At 40.2% G+C, this 19,882-nt stretch overlaps 1 protein-coding gene across 1 annotated transcript in view; it reads left to right on the forward strand.

Annotated features, from left to right (window-relative positions):
• LOC140481338 (mitochondrial intermediate peptidase-like) overlaps positions 1–19,882 on the forward strand; it is a 159,149-nt gene that overhangs the window by 37,798 nt on the left and 101,469 nt on the right. Inside the window, exons 7-9 of the mRNA XM_072577353.1 lie at positions 9,781–9,937; positions 10,016–10,064; positions 13,312–13,372. Coding sequence (XP_072433454.1) covers positions 9,781–9,937; positions 10,016–10,064; positions 13,312–13,372 — 267 coding nt within the window. The remainder of the gene's footprint in view (positions 1–9,780; positions 9,938–10,015; positions 10,065–13,311; positions 13,373–19,882) is intronic.

A 19,882-nucleotide genomic window follows, 5' to 3' on the forward strand; every position in this document is an offset into this window, starting at 1 on the left:
GGAAAAGAAAATAGGCAGGTAGGACAAGTCATGGGGACAGTGCTGAGCTGGAAGTTTAGAACTGGGGTGAGGTGGGGGAAGGGGAAATGAGGAAGCTGTTAAAGTCCACATTGATGCCCTGGGGTTGAAGTGTTCTGAGGCGGAAGATGAGGCGTTCTTCCTCCAGGCGTCTGGTGGTGAGGGAGCGGCGGTGAAGGAGGCCCAGGATCTCCATGTCCTCGGCAGAGTGGGAGGGGGAGTTGAAATGTTGGGCCACAGGGTGGTGTGGCTGGTTAGTGAGGTTGTCCCAGAGATGTTCCCTAAAGTGCTCTGCTAGGAGGTGTCCAATCTCCCCAATGTAGAGGAGACCGCCTCGGGAACAATGGATACAATAAATGATATTGGTGGATGTGCAGGTAAAACTTTGGATGTGGAAGGCTCCTTTAGGGCCTTGGATGGAGGTGAGGGAGGAGGTGTGAGCGCAGGTTTTGCAATTCCTGCGGTGGCAGGGGAAGGTGCCAGGCTGGGTGGTTGGGTTGTCGGGGGGCGTGGACCTGACCAGGTAGTCACGGAGGGAACGGTCTTTGCGGAAGGCGGAAAGGGGTGGGGAGGGATATATATCCCTGGTGGTGGGGTCTGTTTGGAGGTGGCATAAATGTTGGCAGATGATTTGGTTTGTGAAGGTTGGTAGGGTGGAAGGTGAGCACCAGGGGGGTTCTGTCCTTGTTATGGTTGGAGGGGTGGGGTCTGAGGGCAGAGGTGTGGGATGTGGACGAGGTGCGTTGGAGGGCATCTTTAACCATGTGGGAAGTGCAATTGCGTTCTCTAAAGAAGGAGGCCATCTGGTGTGTTCTGTGGTGGAACTGGTCCTCCTGGGAGCAGATACGCCGGAGGAATTGGGAATACGGGATGGCATATTTGCAGGAGGTAGGGTGGGAAGAGGTGTAATCCAGGTAGTTGTGGGAGTTGGTGGGTTTGTAAAAAAAATGTCCGTGTCAAGTTGGTTGTCATTAATAGAGATGGAGAGGTCCAGGAAGGGGAGGGAGGTGTCAGAGATGGTCCAGGTAAATTTAAGGTCAGGGTGGAATGTGTTGGTGAAGTTGATGAATTGCTCAACCTCCTTGCGGGAGCACGAGGTGGTGCCAGTACAGTCATCAGTGTAGCGGAGGAAGAGGTGGGGAGTGGCGCTGGTGTAATTACGGAAGATCAACTGTTCTACATAGCCAACAAAGAGACAGGCATAGCTAGGGCCCATATGTGTGCCATGAGATCTAACCTTGCTAATCAGTTTCCAATGGGGAACCTTGTCGAATGCCTTACCGAAGTCCATACAGATCATATCTACCGCTCTGCCCACATCAATCTTCTTTGTTACTTCTTCAAAAAACTCAATCAAGTTTGTGAGACATGTTCTGCTTATTTCTTCTCAATACCAAAGTGAATAACCTTTCACTTCCTCAATTACCCCATGAGGTGGAGGTGCCGGTGTTGGACTGGGGTGGACAAAGTTTAAAATTCACACAACACCAGATTATAGTCCAACAGGTTTATTTAGAATCACGAGCTTTCGAAGCACTGCTTCTTCATCAGTGATTCCAAATAAACCTGTTGGACTATAACCTGGTGTTGTGTGATTTTTAACTCAATTACTCCATGTTTTATTTTAAAGTAGAATTAAGGTTGCTCATTTGCTTGGATTTGTTACCTTTTAGCTGTTTTGTGACCTCATAGTTTACAATCTCTTGTCTTATCATAAGCGAATTTGGGTACATTGCTTTCACTCTCTTTGTCTTGGTCATTACAATAAGCTGTAAATAACTGACTCAGCACTGATCCTTTTGGCACTCTACTCATCACAGCCTATCAATTTGAATATTCCCTCATTATTCTTATTTTTATTTCATATCTGTTGAAAGATTCATTCATGCTAATCTATTACCCCCGCCCCAGCTCCATGAGCCCTAATTTAAAGTCTTGTCTGGGAGTGAGGTAAACTAAAGACATTTGATTGAGTCCCTGAAACTTTATAAATTACTTTGCAGAACTGACTAGTAGTCAAACCTGTACCTGCAAGCTGTTCAACATTTTATCGTTCTGGCTGACTAGGAGAAAGTGAGGATTGCAGATGCTGGAGATCAGAGCTGAAAAATGTGTTGCTGGAAAAGCGCAGCAGGTCAGACAGCATCCAAGAAGCAGGAGAGTCGACGTTTCAGGCATAAGCCCTTCTTCAGGAAGAAGCAACACATTTTTCAGCTCATTCTAGCTGATGGCAATACTGGACACATCAGATTGCAGAGTGAGGTCTGATTTGTTAGACCATAATCTTTATGATGAATAATGCTGCTAATGTGGTTTTAAAAGCAAACATAAAAAACAAAACTTAAACGTTTATTTCACATGAAAGAAAGACATGAACTTTATCACACTATACAAGAACAATTTGAAATGGTTTTATGACAAATGTCAGAAACAAAGATTTGATCCTTTTTACTGGTACCCAAATCTCATTGAGGTTTCGCCCCTGTCTCCATGCTAGAGCTGCTTGTTTAGTTGGGATTACTGTAATTGGTCTCTTTTAGAAAATTTTTGCATTAACCCAATGCAATTTTCTCCAATTAATGTCTCATCCTGAGACCCTTAAACTGTTAACTTGGCTCCCTTCGTATTGGACATGATTCTTTTAAATCCATGACTTCAATATCCTTATTGGTTGTCTTGGAGTTTTCTCCTACCCAACTCCGATGTTTTCAGCTGACGCTAATTGGAACATGCTAATGGCAACATCTCCCCAGCTAGGGACTCCCTCTAAATAGACTTGCATGCTACCTGACTTTTTCTGGTTTGTTTTGACTTTTGGATTTCTCAAATCTATCACTAGGCAAGAGCAACTTCTTTCCTCCTATCTTTTTTTTTCTGAAGCATTGAACTGTTAACCCAGTGTTTAAGGGCCTGTTTTTTAAATACATATAAACAAAACACATTTTCACATCCTTTCACTCTAAGAACAAATTTAAAATTAAATTATGAGCTACTTTCAATGTATTTAAGTCTCATATCTTTTGTGACTGGACAAGTGATTGTTTTCGTTTCTGATTGTTCGCAGCCATCTTTTTTTTGTTATTTTAAAATTAATTATCAAAGTCTCCCTTCTCTCACTTCTGGGATTTAACCTATGTCAGATGAATAATTTTAAATTGCTGTGTGCTAATTTAATGGAAGATAAAACAAGATGAAGGTGAAGTGACTATGAGGGAAATTGAGAAACAAACTTGTAAGGAGATCTGAGCTATCTGTAAGAAAAATAGGGTGGTTATAGTAGGGGATTTTAACTTTCCAAACATAAACTGGGACTGCTATAGTGTTAAGTGTGCACAAGACGATTTTCTGATTCAGTATGTGGATGTATCTACTAGAGATGATGCAAAACTTGACTTACTTTTGGGAAATAAGGCAGGGCAGGTGACTGAGGTGTCAGTGGGGGAGCACTTTGGGGCCATGGAAAAGGATAGACCAGATCTAAAAGTTGAAGTTCTAAGTTGGAGAAAGGCCAATTTTTACAGTATAAGGTAACAACTTTCAAAAGCTGATTGGAGGCAGATGTTCGCAGGTAAAGGGATGGCTGGAAAATGGGAAGCCTTCAGAAATGAGATAACGAGAATCCAGAAAAAGTATATTCCTGTCAGGGTGAAAGGAAGGCTGGTAGGTATAGGGAATGCTGGATGACTAAAGAAATTGAGGGTTTTGTTAAGAAAAAGAAGAAAGCATATGTAAGGTATCGACAGGATAGATTGAGTGAATCCTTAGAAGAGTAATGGAAGTAGGAGTATACTTAAGAGGGAAATCAGGAGGACAGAAAAGGGATGTGAGATAGCTTTGGCAAATAGAATTAAGGAGAATCCAAAGGGCTTTTACAAATACATTAAGGACAAAAGGGTAACTCGGGCCGCTCAAAGATCAGCAAGGTGACCTTTGTGTGGAGCCGCAGAAAATGGGGGTGATACTAAATGAGTATTTTGCATCAGTATTTACTGTGGAAAAAGATATGAAAGATATAGACTGTAGGGAAATAGATGGTGACATCTTGAAAAATGTCCAGATTACAGAGGAGGAAGTGCTGGATGTCTTGAAATGCACAAAAGTGGATAAATCTGCAGGACCTGATCAGGTGTACCCTAGAACTCGGTGGGAAGCTAGAGAAGTGATTGCTGGGCCTCTTGCTGAGATATTTGTATCATCGATAGTCACAAGTGAGATGCAGGAAGACTGGAGGTTGGCTAACATGATGCCACTGTTTAAGAAGGGTGGTAAGGACAAGCCAGAGAACTATAGTCCGGTGGGCAAGTTGTTGGAGGGAATCCTGAGGGACAGGATGTACATGAATTTAGAAAGACAAGGACTGATTAGGGATAGTCAACATGGCTTTGTGCGTGGGAAATCATGTCTCATAAACTTGATTGAGTTTTTTGTGGAAGTAACAAAGAGGGCAGAGCGGTGGATGTGATCTATATGGATTTCAGTAAGGTGTTCGATAAAGTACCTCATGGGAGACTGATTAGCAAGGTTAGATCTCATGGAATACAGGGAGAGCTAGCCATTTGGATACAGAACCGTCTCAAAGGTAGAAGACAGAGGGTGGTGGTGGAGGGTTGTTTTTCAGACGGGAGGCCTGTGACCAGTGGGGTGCCACAAGGATCGGTGCTGGGTCCTCTACTTTTTGTCATTTAGATGAATGATTTGGATGTGAGCATAAGAGGTAGAGTTAGTAAGTTTGCAGATGACACCAAAATTGGAGGTGTAGTGGACAGTGAAGAGGATTACCTCAGATTACAACAGGATCTGGACCAGATGTGCCAATGGGCTGAGAAGTGGCAGATGGAGTTTAGTTCAGATAAATGCAAGGTGTTGCATTTTGGGAAAGCAAATCTTAGCAGGACTTATACACTTAATGGTAAGGTCCCAGGGAGTGTTGCTGAACAAAGAGACCTTGGAGTGCAGGTTCATAGCTCCTTGAAAGTGGAGTTGCAGGTAGATAGGATAGTGAAGGTGGTGTTTGGTATGCTTTCCTTTATTGGTCAGAGTATTGAGTACAGGAGTTGGGAGGTCATGTTGCGGCTGTACAGGACATTGGTTAGGCCACTGTTGGAATATTGCGTGCAATTCTGGCATCCTTCCTATTGGAAAGATGTTGTGAAACTTGAAAGGGTTCAGAAAAGATTTACAAGGATGTTGCCAGGGTTGGAGGATTTGAGCTATAGGGAGAGGCTGAACAGGCTGGGGCTGTTTTCCCTGGATTGTCGGAGACTGAGGGGTGACCTTTATAGAGGTTTACAAAATGATGAGGGGCATGGATAGGTAAATAGGCAAAGTCTTTTCCCTGGGGTCGGGGAGTCCAGAACTAGAGGGCATAGGTTTAGGGTGTGAGGGGAAAGATATAAAAGAGACCTAAGGGGCAGCTTTTTCACAGAGGGTGGTATGTGTATGGAATGAGCTGCTGGAAAAAGTGGTGGAGGCTGGCACAATTGCAGCATTGCAGAGACATTTGGATGGGTATATGAATAGGAAGGGTTTGGAGGGATATGGGCCGGGTGCTGGCAGCTGGGAATAGATTGGGTTGGGATATCTGGTCGGCATGGACGGGTTGGACCAAAGGGTCTGTTTCCATGCTGTACATCTCTATGATTCTATGAAATTATATTTCACGACTGCACTTAAATATCACCTGAAGCTTATGTGCCCTTTGGGCAGGTTTGTGATCCTGAAGCTAGGACGATATTTCCCCTGTTCTGAAATTTTTTAATTATGGATCATGTTATCAGAATAAGGGGTGAGCATTTTGAATTCATGTTGAACAGAAATTTCATCACTTAGTTGTACAGTCATTGGAACTCTCTACCCACACAGCTGTGGTACTTATTTATTGGTTATATTTTATAATCACATTTCTATGTATGATACCTTACTAAGATTTTAAAGAGTTAATTTGCTCTGCTGACCTGCAAGAAGTTGAATGCCCTGGAAGTAAGGTGGTGTGTCTTTGTCTGAAAGGTGGAATGTGGGATGTTTACACAGCCCATTTCCTTGCTATTCAGAGATGATTTACATTTTCATCCAGAAATCAGTCAGAACATTACAGTTAGAATTTGACTACTCCTCTATAGTTGCAAAAAACCATTTGCTACAGATTTGCCCATTAAGTGTTAATTTGCATTTCATTGTTTCTGGAGGTAGGTGGTCACTGCATTGTATCTTGAGTGGCATGCGACTATCAGGATATGGCTGAGAGTTGCCTTGTGAGCAGTAGTAACTGTGATATTGGGAGTTTTGTAGAAGGGAAAGCCTGTTTTCCTTTATTCAAGCTTTTGCCACAACCATGTAAGCTCTGCGAGGTGTGTGTTAAAGGTTCCTCCAGAAAGCTTGAACTGTACTGTGCTTAATAAATTTGGTTGCTGCGGCACGGTGGCGCAGTGGTTAGCACTGCTGCCTCACCACGCCAGAGACCCAGGTTCAATTCCTGCCTCAGGCAACTGTCAGTGTGGAATTTGCACATTCTCCCCGTGTCTGCGTGGGTTTCCTCTGGGTGCTCTGGTTTCCTCCCACAGTCCAAAAATGTGCAGGTTAGATGAATTAGCCATGCTAAATTGCCCATTGTGTTAAGTGAAGGGGTAAATGTAGAGGAACGGGTGTGGGTGGGTTGCTCTTAGGAGGGTTGGTGTGGACTTGTTGGGCCGAATGGCCTGTTTCCACACGAAGTAATCTAATCTAATCTTGTTCACAAAAGTTGGTTTGTTGCAGTTGCACCAAATGTGTAAGAATCTCAAGAGTAAAAGAACTTAACATTATGGTCTTGATTCAAATTGTTAATCTATTCAAGTGCCACCTCTAGGGTCGTGACCAAAAAAGAGTGCACATTATGCAACCAGTGTGCATAGATACTTAGAAACTGGTAAATTCATGGATGCATTTAAATTGGTGAATTAAAGTTGACCTGGAACTTTTCAAATCAAAGAGGTAATGAATTAATTGTAGGTTTGAAAACTGTTATTAAATGTCTTTTTTAAGCATGATGTTTCATGAATCCAATGACCCTAGTTTCTTATTCCTCCTGTATGCCCGACAGCAATAATGGTATTTCTATGAAACTGCTTGCAGTATGGTGTGTTTTAATCAATGTGATAATTTCCAAATAGATTTATCATTGCTTCCTCCCTTTACACTCTGTCCTCATTTATAAAGCAATTTTGACTTCTACACTTTTGCACTCAGTTTTACAAGTCTTTTGCAGCAATGTAAATAGAAATTAGCTGAATATCATTTGCAGGAAAAGGTATTATGACTAAATTGTAACCAAAATCAATGTTTCTTTTCAAATAATTACCACTATTTTAATGTTTATAACTATTATGAATAAAAGGCAATTTATATTCACATGCTGTACAGCACAAGTGTGCGAAGTCAGGCTAAAGTGTTTCCATGCATCTTAAATGACTCTGAAGTTTAAAACCATACTCTTTATGGTAATATCACTTTATAAAAATTGTACATTCAATTCAGTAGGACTAAGCCTGCCTTTAATAATTTTTGGTCTGGTAGAAAGTGGAAATGATGTTTTGCAGAGATTCATACTGGGATTATTGATAAGTTGTCAAAGCAGAATTAGGCCATTTGGCCCATTTGAGTCTGCTCTAGTATTCAATCAGGTTTGTATGTTTCTCAAGCCCATTGTCCTGCTTTCTCCCTGTAACTCTTGATCCCCTTACTAATAAAGACCCTATCTATCTACTATCTCAGTTTTAAATACATGCAATGGTTCGGCCTCTGCAGCCTTCTGTGGCAATGTGTTCAACGGATTCACCATCCTCTGGCTGAAGAAATTCCTTCTCACCTCAGTTCGAAAAGGTCATCCCTTCATGCTGAGGCTGTGCCCTCAGGCCCTAATCTCTCCTACTTGTGGAAACATCTTCTCCACATCCACTGTATTCAGGCCTCTCAATATTCTGTTAGATTCAAACAGATCCCTTTCACCCTTCCAAACTACGTTGAGTACAGGCCCAGAGTCCTCAACTGTACCTTACATGATAAATCCTTCATCCCAGGATCATGCTTGTAAATCTCCTCTGGAGGGCCAGCACATCTATCCTTAGATACGGAGTCTACAACTGCTCTCAATATTCCAAATGCAGTCAGACTGCAGCCTTAGTAGGCCATCTCTGGTCTTGTAATCTAGCCCTCTTGAAACAAATGTTAATATTGTCCTTCTAGATGGCAGTGATTTTGGGTTTGGAAGGTGCTGTCTAAGGATCATTGGGTTTCTGTGCTGCATCTTGTCAATAGTATACGCTGCAGCTGCCTAGCGCCAGTGGTGGAGGGAATGGATGTTTGTGGATGTGGTGCCAATCAAGAGGGCTGTTTTGTTCTGAATGGTGTCAAGCTTCTTGAGTGTTGTTGGAGCTGCATCCAGGCATTGGCGAGCATTCCATCACACTCCTGACTTGTGCCTTGTAGTTGGTGGACAGACTTGTGGCAGTCAAGGGGGCAAGTTACTGGCTACAGAATGTCTATCTAGCCTTTGACCTGCTTCTGTAGCCTCCAGTATTTATGTGACGAGTCCAGTTCATTTTATGGTCGCTGATGACTCACAGGATGTTGAAAGTAGAGTGTTTAGTGATGGCAATGCCATTGAATGTCAAGGGATGATTCTCTTGGATTTTCTTTTGTTGGTGATGGTCATTGTCCCACATTTTTATTGTATGAATGTTACTTGCCACTTGTCAGCCCAAACCAAGATACTGTCCAGGTCTTTCTGCATTTTGCTGCAGGAGAACTGCTTGTATTTAAAATTATACAATGCACTACAGTGGTTCTTGTAATAGGGTCATTCCATAAATGTAGCCCAGGGAAGCCCAAAATACATGATATTGATGTCCATTGCCACCGCCAAGGACAAGTGATAGAATAAGCCAGAGCCCACATCTCTATGATCATCACTTCCCTCAATCCAGATCAGATGACGTGTGTGCAACAAAGTTGAAGACACACACAGCAGCAATGTGGCTCCACAAGCAACTTTTTTCTACTGTTACAGCATAACTGCATGAATAAATGGTTGTCAACATTTGTGGGGCTGAAAACAGAGGAAGAATCAGCTAAATGAGCTGGATATGAGTTTGGCCTATCTAATATGAAATCAACATTACCTCATTGGTGTTTCATCAAAAGTAGTGTCATTCTTTATTAATTTACTACTTGTTAATTCTAATGAGTTTTTTTGATGATGAGTGGGTAAGGTAGGACAGATAGGCAGGATGAAGACTTTGCAGACCATCTAAGGAACCTGCTGTTGAGAAGGTTTGAGAGCCATTTACATATATAAATATTTGAAGAGATAATGAGATAACCTGCAGAAATACAAAAGTTGTGGTATCTTCAGTCTTATGGTGTTATTATGTGGCTTCCTGGTATTGATTTTTGGAGGGACTCTTAAAATTGACAACTGCCAGACTGTCACCAAAGGCATTAGACTCAAGTATGCAAAGGAGTTATTGATTTTTTTTATCTTTCATTAATGGAGCAAAGACAAACTCTACAACTCTGCTGCCATCTAGTTGACATTCACCAATTGTGTTGACCTTCTCACCTGTAAAATTTAATCCTTTGGTGCTTTCATTCAGGAGGCCAGTGGATGACGGGGAAAAAACAGGTAGTTAGTAGTAATCTTGTATTGTAAAAAGTTATTTTTGTTTCTCTTAATGAATACCTTTTTCCCCCTCAAATTTCTGATGTGTTCCTATGTATGATCTCTAGGTGCGAGAAGCTGCTTACAAGATCTTCTTGTATCCCAACCCTGAAATGTTACTGTGTTTGGACCAACTATTGGCTTGTAGGAACCAATTGGCACTCTTAGTTGGTTATGAAAGCTTTGCACACAGGGCATTAAAAGGCACAATGGCCAAGGACCCAGGTAATATACATCATGGTTGTGGTGTTCTTGTTTCTAACTTAAAGCTCATTATTAGATAGAATTTTATTCCTCTTTCAGAAACCGTGATGTATTTCCTCTCAAGATTGTCAGAAAAACTATCTAAAAGGTAGGCTTTAGCCTCTTCGACATATAGATTTCACATTTTCATTGTTTTTATGTGTGAGGCATCATGTAAGTTTCTCAATTTGTCCTTCGTTTCTCAAAACCATATTTCATGTAGAAATTTGCTGTTAGAACCCTTGCTGATTTGTCATTATTTTATTAATTTTGGTTTGGTGCTGTGAACTGAGAACTGAGCTGAAGATGACCTTTGGACTGAGCAGCAGCTTGTATTTTCTTTTAAAAAGACCAATCAAACTGTTGTTTGTTTGTGAGGTCAGGCCTAGAAGTTATTTGTATGTTACTTGTGATCAAAAGCTTCTGTAGACTCTTCGAAACCAGGTGGCAGGGGGAGAGCAGTATGTGTAACCAGAAAGCAGATGTTTAGCCTTAACGAGGTACCTGGACATTAGTTCCAGCAGGTCTAGGAGCGACATTATGCTCAGACAGATTGCAGATGTTGAATGGTAACTGGTTCCTCATGGGGAAACTGTCAGTCTGACAGGAAGAGGCCAGAATTTTGAACTGGGTTTCTGTGAAGGGAAGTTTGACTCCTGATTCCACAGCCTGAAGATTTTAGTGCTGTCTGCCTAACCTCCCACTAGCAATACTAGAAGTTCAGATAACAGAGACTAACTTATCACTGACTTCCACTGAATGAACTGAAAAGATGGCCCTGACCAACCTCTCAGAAAATCAACCAAGAATCCATCATCTATGCTTGTGGAACAGCACATTATGAAAGTCACTTAAGCAATCTGGCAAGATTTGTTATTTAGTATTATTTGCCTCATAACTCTGCTTTCTTGTTTGTTTGTCTGTCTTCTGTATGAATGGGGCTGAAAGCAAAGGTCATTGGGTTTAAATCATAGATATGAATTAGATTACTTCATTGTTTAATTTTTCCTGGCTAACTTTATTGCTAATAAATTGAAAAGTAATTTGCTCATTTTGCTATTGATGGCAGTGGTTACTAAATGTTTAAACTTGACTTTCTGTAAAAATCTTGGAGCCTGCTAAGGATTATTCTAGGTACTCCTGTATTTTTTTAAAGTACCTGCTCTCTTTGACTTTCAATTGTACATTGATATTATCCAACTGTGAAATATAATAATTTCATGAGCTGATTCCACTGCATCTGGTTTGTCATGCTCCTTTTTCGATGTCCAGTATTGGATGAGAAGAAATTTCTTCCAATTGAACATTAGGTAGATCAATGCTCAATCTCAAACTCCTCAATCTAGCCATTCTCTTCATTGCTTTCACAGTATTTTCTGACACTATACCACAGCTATTCTCGTACTCTGTTGGCTGGCCTCCACTGTCTAAACTGGAATCTAGCTAATTGCTGTCAAAAAGAACATAATGTAAGAACCAGGAGCAGGAGTAGGCAATTTAGCCACACTAAACTACTTGATACAATTGTGGCTTATCACATCTTGGCTTCAACTCCACTTTCCTGCCTCTTCTCCATAACCCTTCCAGCCATTATTAATTAAAAATCTGTCAAACTCCTTCAATTTACTCAATGTCCTAGCATCAACCACACAGTGGTGTAGTGAATTCCACAGTCACAATCCTTTTGAGAAAAGTAATTTCTCCTCCTCCTCTTCGTTTTAAATCTGCTACCCCTTATCCTGAAACTATGACCTCCTTGTTTTAGGTTGCCCGAAGTGAGGAAGCATACCTTTTTACATCTACTTTGTCAATCTCATTAGCATGTTACATATCTCAATTTGATCTCTTCTCATTCATCTAATCTATAGAGAGTATAGGCCTAAATTGCTCACTCTGTCTTCACAAGACAAGCTCCTCATCTCTGGAATCAATTTAATGAACATCCTCTGAATTGCCTGCATTACAATTAGATGCCTCCTCAAATTAAGGGTTTAAAATTGTACACCATACTCCAGGTGCAGTCTCACTAATGTCTTGTACAGTTGTTAAAATTCTATTTATCTTCCTTATTGCCTGTTGCACCAGCAAACTCGTTTTCTATATCATGCCACATACCAAGTTCAATTTGCTCTTTGTATTTATAACCTGCAGTGATTCCTGGTCTGGTAACCTCTTGAGTTGAAAATTCTCATCCTTGTTTTTAAATCCTTTCAAGTGGCCCCTCCTGATCTCTCTTGCATCTCCCAGTTCCACAACCCTGCAGGATGGGAAATATATAAAAAGGCAACTCAATTTTTAAAACAAAACTTTTTAAAAAAATAAACTTTTAAAATAAATAGTTGGAATTTATTTATCTTGTACCTAAAATAATCTTTAGCAGAATTGTAGGAGATTAAGTGCTTCTGATGCAATCAGAAATGACTGAACAACCACACAATTGAAATGACTGAACAACCACACCATTTACCTTATTGCTAGGTTTGACCCTTACCAACGAAGTTTGTGCCTTGTGCCAATTTATTCTAATTTTTTTTAGGGCTGCTGATGCTGCACTCAGTCAAACATGGCTTGAATTTCAAAGTCAGTCACTCTTGACTCCCCTCTGGATTAAGGTCAGGAGTGAAATGTCCCTGGTGGAACCCAAGCTGAGCATCATTTGAGTAGATTATTGCTTGACAGTGCTGCTGATGACAACTTTCATCACTCTACTGATGATCGAGAGTAGACTGATCTGGCAGTAATTTGGTTGGCTTGGATTTGTCCTGCTTTTCATGTAAAGGACATAACTGGACAATTTTCCATATTATTGAGTAGATGCCAGTGTTGTAGTTGTACTGAAACAGCTTTGCTAGGGGCATGGCAAATTCAGAAGCACAAGTCTTTAATATTATTGTTGGCATGTTGTCAGATTCTGTAATCTTTGCAATATCTAGTGCTTTCAGTTTTTTTTGTCACGAGTGAATCAAGCTGGCTGAGGAAGCAGAAATGGATCATCCACTCTTCGTCACTGGAGCACTGAAGATTGTTACAAATATCTCTGCTCCTGCACCTTAGTTTTAATAATATCTTTCCCTGGTTCCTGTGCCTTTACATGCTGAGGTCTCTGCCTTTCTCTCTCCAATAGGCTACAAAAATCCTACTTCATTGGTCAACCTTTTGGTTGCTTCATGCCAATATTTGTTTGAAAATGCCCCTGTAAAGTGCAGAAGGTTGTTTTAAGATGTTGAGTATGCTATATGAGTGCAAATTGTTGTTCTGTTAACCTTGATTTTTATGTCTCTCCATTGTTTTGTGAGTATCTTTTACCAACATTTGAATCCACTGGGGATTCATAACTGATGCATTTTGTCTTGCAGAACTGTAAATGATTTTAATATGATGCAAGAAATAAAGAAAAGAATAAATCCAAGAAGTTCTGTAAGTCTTTTCTCCTACTTAAATAACTTTATTTACACTGTGGTCTTCCTTATTTACACCTTTGATTGGAAAAGTATACAATATAATATGTCTGTTAAGATTTTGTAGCCCCAGGTCATTTCTGATGAAGGGTTTCTGCCCAAAATGTCAATTCTCCTGCTCTTCGGATGCTGCCTGGCCTGCTGTGCTTTTCAATCTGGATTAGGTGCCTGGAATTTGATATCCAGATTGAGACCAACTCAAATGAAACTGATGGTAGAGATTTACGGAGTTTGAAAATTCTCCTTGTACCTGCGTGGGTTTCCTCCGGGTGCTCTGGTTTCCTCCCACAGTACAAACGTGTATGTTAGGCGGATTGGCCATGCTAAATTGCCCTGTAGTGTCCAGGGTTGTGCAGGGTAGTGGATTAGCTGTGATAAGTATAGGGTTACTGGGATGGGGTGGGTCTGGGTGGGAATGCTTCGGAAGTTCGGTGCAGACTCAATGGTCGGAATGTCCTCTGTCAGCACCTTAAAGATTCTATGATTCAAAAAAAAAGATTGTAGCCTTGATGCTTTGTGGTGCCTGCTTGAGAGGTCACTGTTGCTAACATGACTATTCTTTTGCATGCTACTTTGGATCTTCTCCAGCCCGCATTGATAGTGTGAATCCAGGGCTTTGAGGTTCCTCCTTTATGTTGTTCATGTTTCAGTCCTAAACTGCATGGTAGAAATATCAGCAGTTTGGGGAGCCATGAGCTTTGCTGCAGTACTGTTGTTGCAATCTTCCAATGCTTTTATCCCCAGGCAGCTGATGCTGCATCAGCAGACTCCAGGTGATTTTGGATGTCTTTGTCAGTGCCGGCCTTTGGAACAGGATAACTTCCATAGTATTAAAAGTGTGCATTTTCAGGCATATGGCATGATTCCTAATCAATGGAAGTGCAATGTGTGTATTTTGTGCTTGTTGTTGTAAGTCTTTGATCTTTTGAGTGTTGAGTATTAGTCCCAAATTCTCAAATGCATCAGTACAGATGCCAAAGATTGTCTGAAGATCTGTTTCCAACACAGGACTTCAGCATCATAAATGTTTTGGTGGTCAGTGTCTGAAGGCATTTTTGTTTGGAGTCATTAAAGATTAAGTAATTTACCCTCCAGCAGGGGGTTTGTTTCTAGTCTAATGGAATATTGTAACTATGAAGAGCAGCTAGGGCTTTGACGCAACCTGGTTTGACCCTTGACTTAGCCTCAGGGCTTTGTGATGTATCCACTGCTAAAGATCACCGCTCACGTTTCCTCATTAAACAGGTGAAGAATGGTGAGAAATTTTGGAGGGCATCCATTTTCAGTAGAAAACTGCAGAGCACTTCTCAATTTAAGCATGAAGGCTTTTAACAAGTCAAAAATTGCTGGTTATAAACATTTTATTGCATCATTTTTCTTGGTAAGCTTTCTCTTCGTGAACCCAACCCAAGTTGAGATGTGCGGGAAGTAACTCTTCAGCAAACGTAGTGAATCAGTTTAGATGGCTCTTGCAATGATTCTCCTTAAATGTCACTTTCACAGTTGGATTTTCCTCTTTCTTAGTGATGGCGTAGTCTTGGTATCTTTGAGACCATTTGGGACTTATTTTTCATTCCAGACCGTGGGATGAGGATATGGAGCTGTGATGTGATTTCTTTTTAGTACTTACAAAAATTTTACTATTATTTCCATTCTCATCTGCTGCTTTTGTCGTTCTTCATTGGTGTGATGGCATTTAACATCTCTGTAGGTGAGAAGGAGTTCTGAGCACCCCTTCTCTGGGTATTGTGGAATAGAATTGCATACATCTCTGTCAACACCTTGGGACCTTAGGGAATGAGACTGAGGAAATAATGGTGAGCCAGGAACCTGTAGCTAGTGGAATGTCACAGGGATCAGTGCTGGGGGAACAAATTATTTACAATATAGTATGTTGTTAATGACTTAGATGACAGAAGTGAATGCATTCTTGCCAAGGTTGTGGATAACACAAAAATAGATGTAACAGTGCAGTGAGAATGACGCAAGGAATCAACAGAGAGATTTAGATGGTTTAAGTGAGTGAGAAAAAGCTTGATAGATGGAATATAATGTGGAGAACTGTGAGGTTTTGACTTGAAGAATAGAAAAAGCTGAATATTATTTAAATAAGGGAAGACTGCAGAAATCTGCAGCACAGAGATATGGGGAATGTTCTGTATGAATCCCAAAAAGTGAGCATCCAAGTTCAGCAGGTAATAAGGAAGGCAAATTGAATATTGGCCTTTATTTCAAAGAGCAGGGTTTATGAAAATAGGGAAGGCTTGCTAAAGCTCTCCAAGGCATTGTTTAGACCACAGCTGCAATGCTCTGTACAGTCTGATACCCTTATCTAAACAAAAGATGTACATGTATTGGAGACAATCCAAGGAAAGTTCCACTAGGTTGATCCTAGGTGTGAAGAGATTTTCTTGAGAGATTGTGGAGTTCAGGATAATAAGAGGGCATCTTTATGAAGCATATATCATTTAATGGGTTTGACAATGTAAATCAGAGAGGTGTTTCCCCTTGTATGTATGTCTAGGTCTGGAGAGTATAATCTCAAAATGAGGGGGGTCATACATTTAAGAGATGAGAAGATTTTTTTTGAGGGTAGTGATTTTGTGGCATTCTTGACAGCATAGGGCTGTAGTGATTAGATTGTTGAGTATATTCAAGGCTAATAGATTTTCTAGGATTATGGGGGAAAGATGGAAAAGTGGAGTTGGAGCTCAGACGATCAGCCATGACCTGGTTGAATGATTGAGTGGATGTGATGGGCTGAATGGCCTACTTCTGCTTCAATATCTTAGTCTTATAACAGTGAATTCTTGATTGAAAAGTTATTCAAAATGCTCCCCCTAATGGGCTTTGACTGCTTCCCCTTTCTTGATCAGATTTGCCCCATCTTTAAGCCTCCGAGGAACTGATTCTTAGTAACTAAGCCATAAATGACTGGCAGATGTCATGATGTCATTCATGTCAGAGTAATGTTGAACTTGATTGCATTGTCAGTCCACCAAATGTCAGGGGTGGTCCTTTGGACCTCTGTCTCTGTTGGTATTCCAGTTTCTTTTAGAGTTTGCGTCATTCTGTGAGGCGCAGGAAATCCTCTTGCAATTTTTAAAGCTATTAGGATGTGCGCTTGAAGTACTGGAACCTACAAGGCTTTGGCCAAGAGCTGGAAAGGGAAATTAGGCTGGATTGCTATTTATTGACTGGTATGGATACCATGAAATGAATCCCTGCCTTCCATGCTATAAATTTATTATTCTGTGATTTTCTCTCTCTGTCTATGTCTCCTAATGTCTGTAGTTATATCAATGAAACTCAACTACTAATCAGGAACAGTTAGACTTTACAGTTGTAGAGTCATACAGCATGGAAAGAGACCCTTCAGTCCAACTTGTCATCCTGACCAAGTTTCCCAAACTAAACTAGTCCCTTTACCTGCTTTTGGCCCAAATCCCTTTAAACCTTTCCTTTCCATGAACTTGTCCAAATGTCTTAAATGTTGTTACTATACCTGTATCTGCCACTTCTACATATGAACCATCCTCTGTGTGAAAATGTTGCCCCTCATGTCCATTTTAAATCTATCTTCTCTCACCTTAAAAATATGCTCCCTAGTTGTGAACTCCACCACCCTAGGGAAAAGTCCTTTGCTGTTCACCTCATCATGTTATAAACCTCTATAACTCACCCCTCAACCTCCTAAGCTCCAGTGAAAAGAGTCCCAGCCTTTCCAGTCTCCCCTTATAAAATACTAGAAAGCCAATAAGTAAAGAGTTGATCCAAAATTGAGTACCAACTTTTAACAGATGCTGAAGCTGCTCCAGTTTCTTGGGTATCACTGCAAGCAACTACAATGGTCAAAGTTATCAAGTTAAGGAAGAAGGCTGTATTGATTTAATGGTTGAAGTTTGTGTCCATGTTGGATTAAAACAAAAAGTGAATACAAAATTGCTCTTCAAATTCAATAAACCTTTTAAAAACAAATGCCAATTTAAATCTGGCAAGACTTGACCTGGAAATGTAGCTCATGTAGCAATTTGACTGATGTAAACTGATGCTTAATGTTTCAATATTGCACATACATGTTCTTATTTGATGCTGCATGTGTTCTCTGTTATTCTGGATAAGAGTTGCTTGAGCATCTGGAATGTATGGTGGAAGTATATAAATGGCTAGTGATGATGGTTTTCTCTATTCATTTGTTTGTGGCGTGTTGGTGTTGTTGGCTAGGCCTGCATGTTTTTGCTTATGCCGAATTTCCCTGGAGAACTTAGTGGTGACCTGATCTAATGAGCTGCTGCTGTCTTTGGGGTATAGCGATGAGCGCAGTGCTGTTAGAAAAGGAGTTCCAGAATTTTTCCCCAGTGCCAATGAAAAAATAGCAATATGGTTTCAAGTCAAGATGGTGTGCAGGTGGTGGTGTTTTGTGCATCTTCTGCATTTCTCCAAGATAGCAAAGTTTATGGGCTTGGAGATGCTGTCAAAGGCAAGTTGGCGGCTGTGCAGGGCCATTGTTGTAAGACCCTCTCTTTTTGTCAGAGAGTAGTACTGCCACAATGCCTGATGTACGGCATGGTAAACTTTCTTAGCAAAGCACAATGCCAACAGATAGCAAGAAAGCTGGTCTTATTACTGAAGAGAGAGAGACACTGCTGAAGCTTTTTGGTTTTAATTTACCAACACAAATGGAAGAATGCCAAACTATCATCACAATTTATACCATAAGGAATCAAGGCTGCTGATTGGTTAGCAAGTGGACATTGGCTGAGATGTTGCTAAGGAGAAATCAAAGGGGACCGAAAAGGTTTCTTGAGCTCTCTGGAAACTGAAAAGAAAAGACACCAGAGTTAAATATATTCCTTTGTTTACAGCAAGCTGTCCCTGCATATGAATGTTTGCCGCTTCTTGCAAGCGTTATAATATGAGTTTGACTGTTCATCTTAACTTGGTTGCTAGTGTAACTATGAGTATAATTTGATTGGATAGCACTTGCTGAACAGTCATGAAATCCTATTGTTGTTTTCTTCATGGTAAAACCAAGGCCAGCAGCAGGACTTTGCCAACCAATTGACATTTTTTCCTCTTGTGGTTTGAATTGTTGATTGTTTGGAATTTGACATTCTTGCCTTTGTCCTGATGAGTGCAAGATGGAAAACCTCAGCAGTATGTCTCTATCTTCTGCCATTTTTAGCTTCCGTACTACCAAACCATTGTTTGGAAACTGTAATGTTGTTTAAACGATTCAACCTTTACATCATGAGACACCTTACTTAAAATTGATATTTAAATGCACTTTAATACCTTAGCAAAAATGAATATAGCTATGATCACTTTTTCTCAGCATGATAGGAAATTAAGCCAAAACACTTGGAATGATGTGATATGTTTCCGTTGTTCTGGGAAACTAGTTAAGAATCAAAGATATCAAGTGTAACAACCTTTATAAGTATGAATAGCACCATTAAGGTGATAAGAAAGCAGACAGAAGGGGGTGTAGAACTACAGTGATAATACCTCACACGTTTAATCAAGACACATCTGTATAGCTGGTATAAATTTGTTCATTGATTAAAGTATGTGTAGATTCCACATGCTATCTATATTAAAAAATTGTATGATAGGAAATCTGAATTACTAAGGGATATTTAAGATCATTGTATAGTAAGTGTTGAATTTAGTTAGTATTGAATTAAGTGTATTTCAAACAATTTAGCAGTCTATAAAACAAATGGAATGTAGAATCTGAGAAAGCTGAAAAAAAAGATTTATCCAACACTGAAATGCAACCTACAACAGGAACAGAATCTCTTAGTTTCTTACACATGACTACTCAAGTACTCAATTAAAAATTGATTATTTAAAGATCTTGAATGACAATAAAGAAACAAGTCCCACTCTTGTGGCTAAGGCTTGTGCCTGAGATGTTTTTAGTTTAATATAAAAACTGAATTTAAATTAAAATTGCAACATTATGTAACAGATAACTGTAGATGGAGCCCACCATCTCAAACGTTATACATTTCCAGATTGTGAATGTTGCCTGATCATGTACATACATTTTGGATGGTTATGCCAAGAACAATAACTTTCATAAACATTCTGATAAAAGACTGTCTAACTGAAAAGTTAGACTGGTTTCTCTTTCCAACTGCCTAATCTACTGAATATTTTCAGTATTTTTAGTTCAGAGTTCCAGCATTCAATTTGCTTATGCTGCTTTTATTTGCCTTAGCTGATGCTGTTAAATTATCCTGATCTAATGTGCTTGTGTTATTCATATTGGCTGTAATTGCATATAGAGGAATCCCCTTTCAAGAAGGTGATGTCTGGCAAGCAAAGCCACTCTTGATAAAATAATTGTTTTCTATTTCTTTAAATGTCCTTGACAAGTCTGAAACTCGAAACAAGAAAAGGAAAGGCACTGCTGGTGTACTGAGGTTGATATTGAGGAATATTGTACAGGATGGAAATTTTG

This window comes from Chiloscyllium punctatum, chromosome 9 (genome assembly GCF_047496795.1).
Source record: "Chiloscyllium punctatum isolate Juve2018m chromosome 9, sChiPun1.3, whole genome shotgun sequence".
Classification (NCBI taxonomy): domain Eukaryota; kingdom Metazoa; phylum Chordata; class Chondrichthyes; order Orectolobiformes; family Hemiscylliidae; genus Chiloscyllium; species Chiloscyllium punctatum.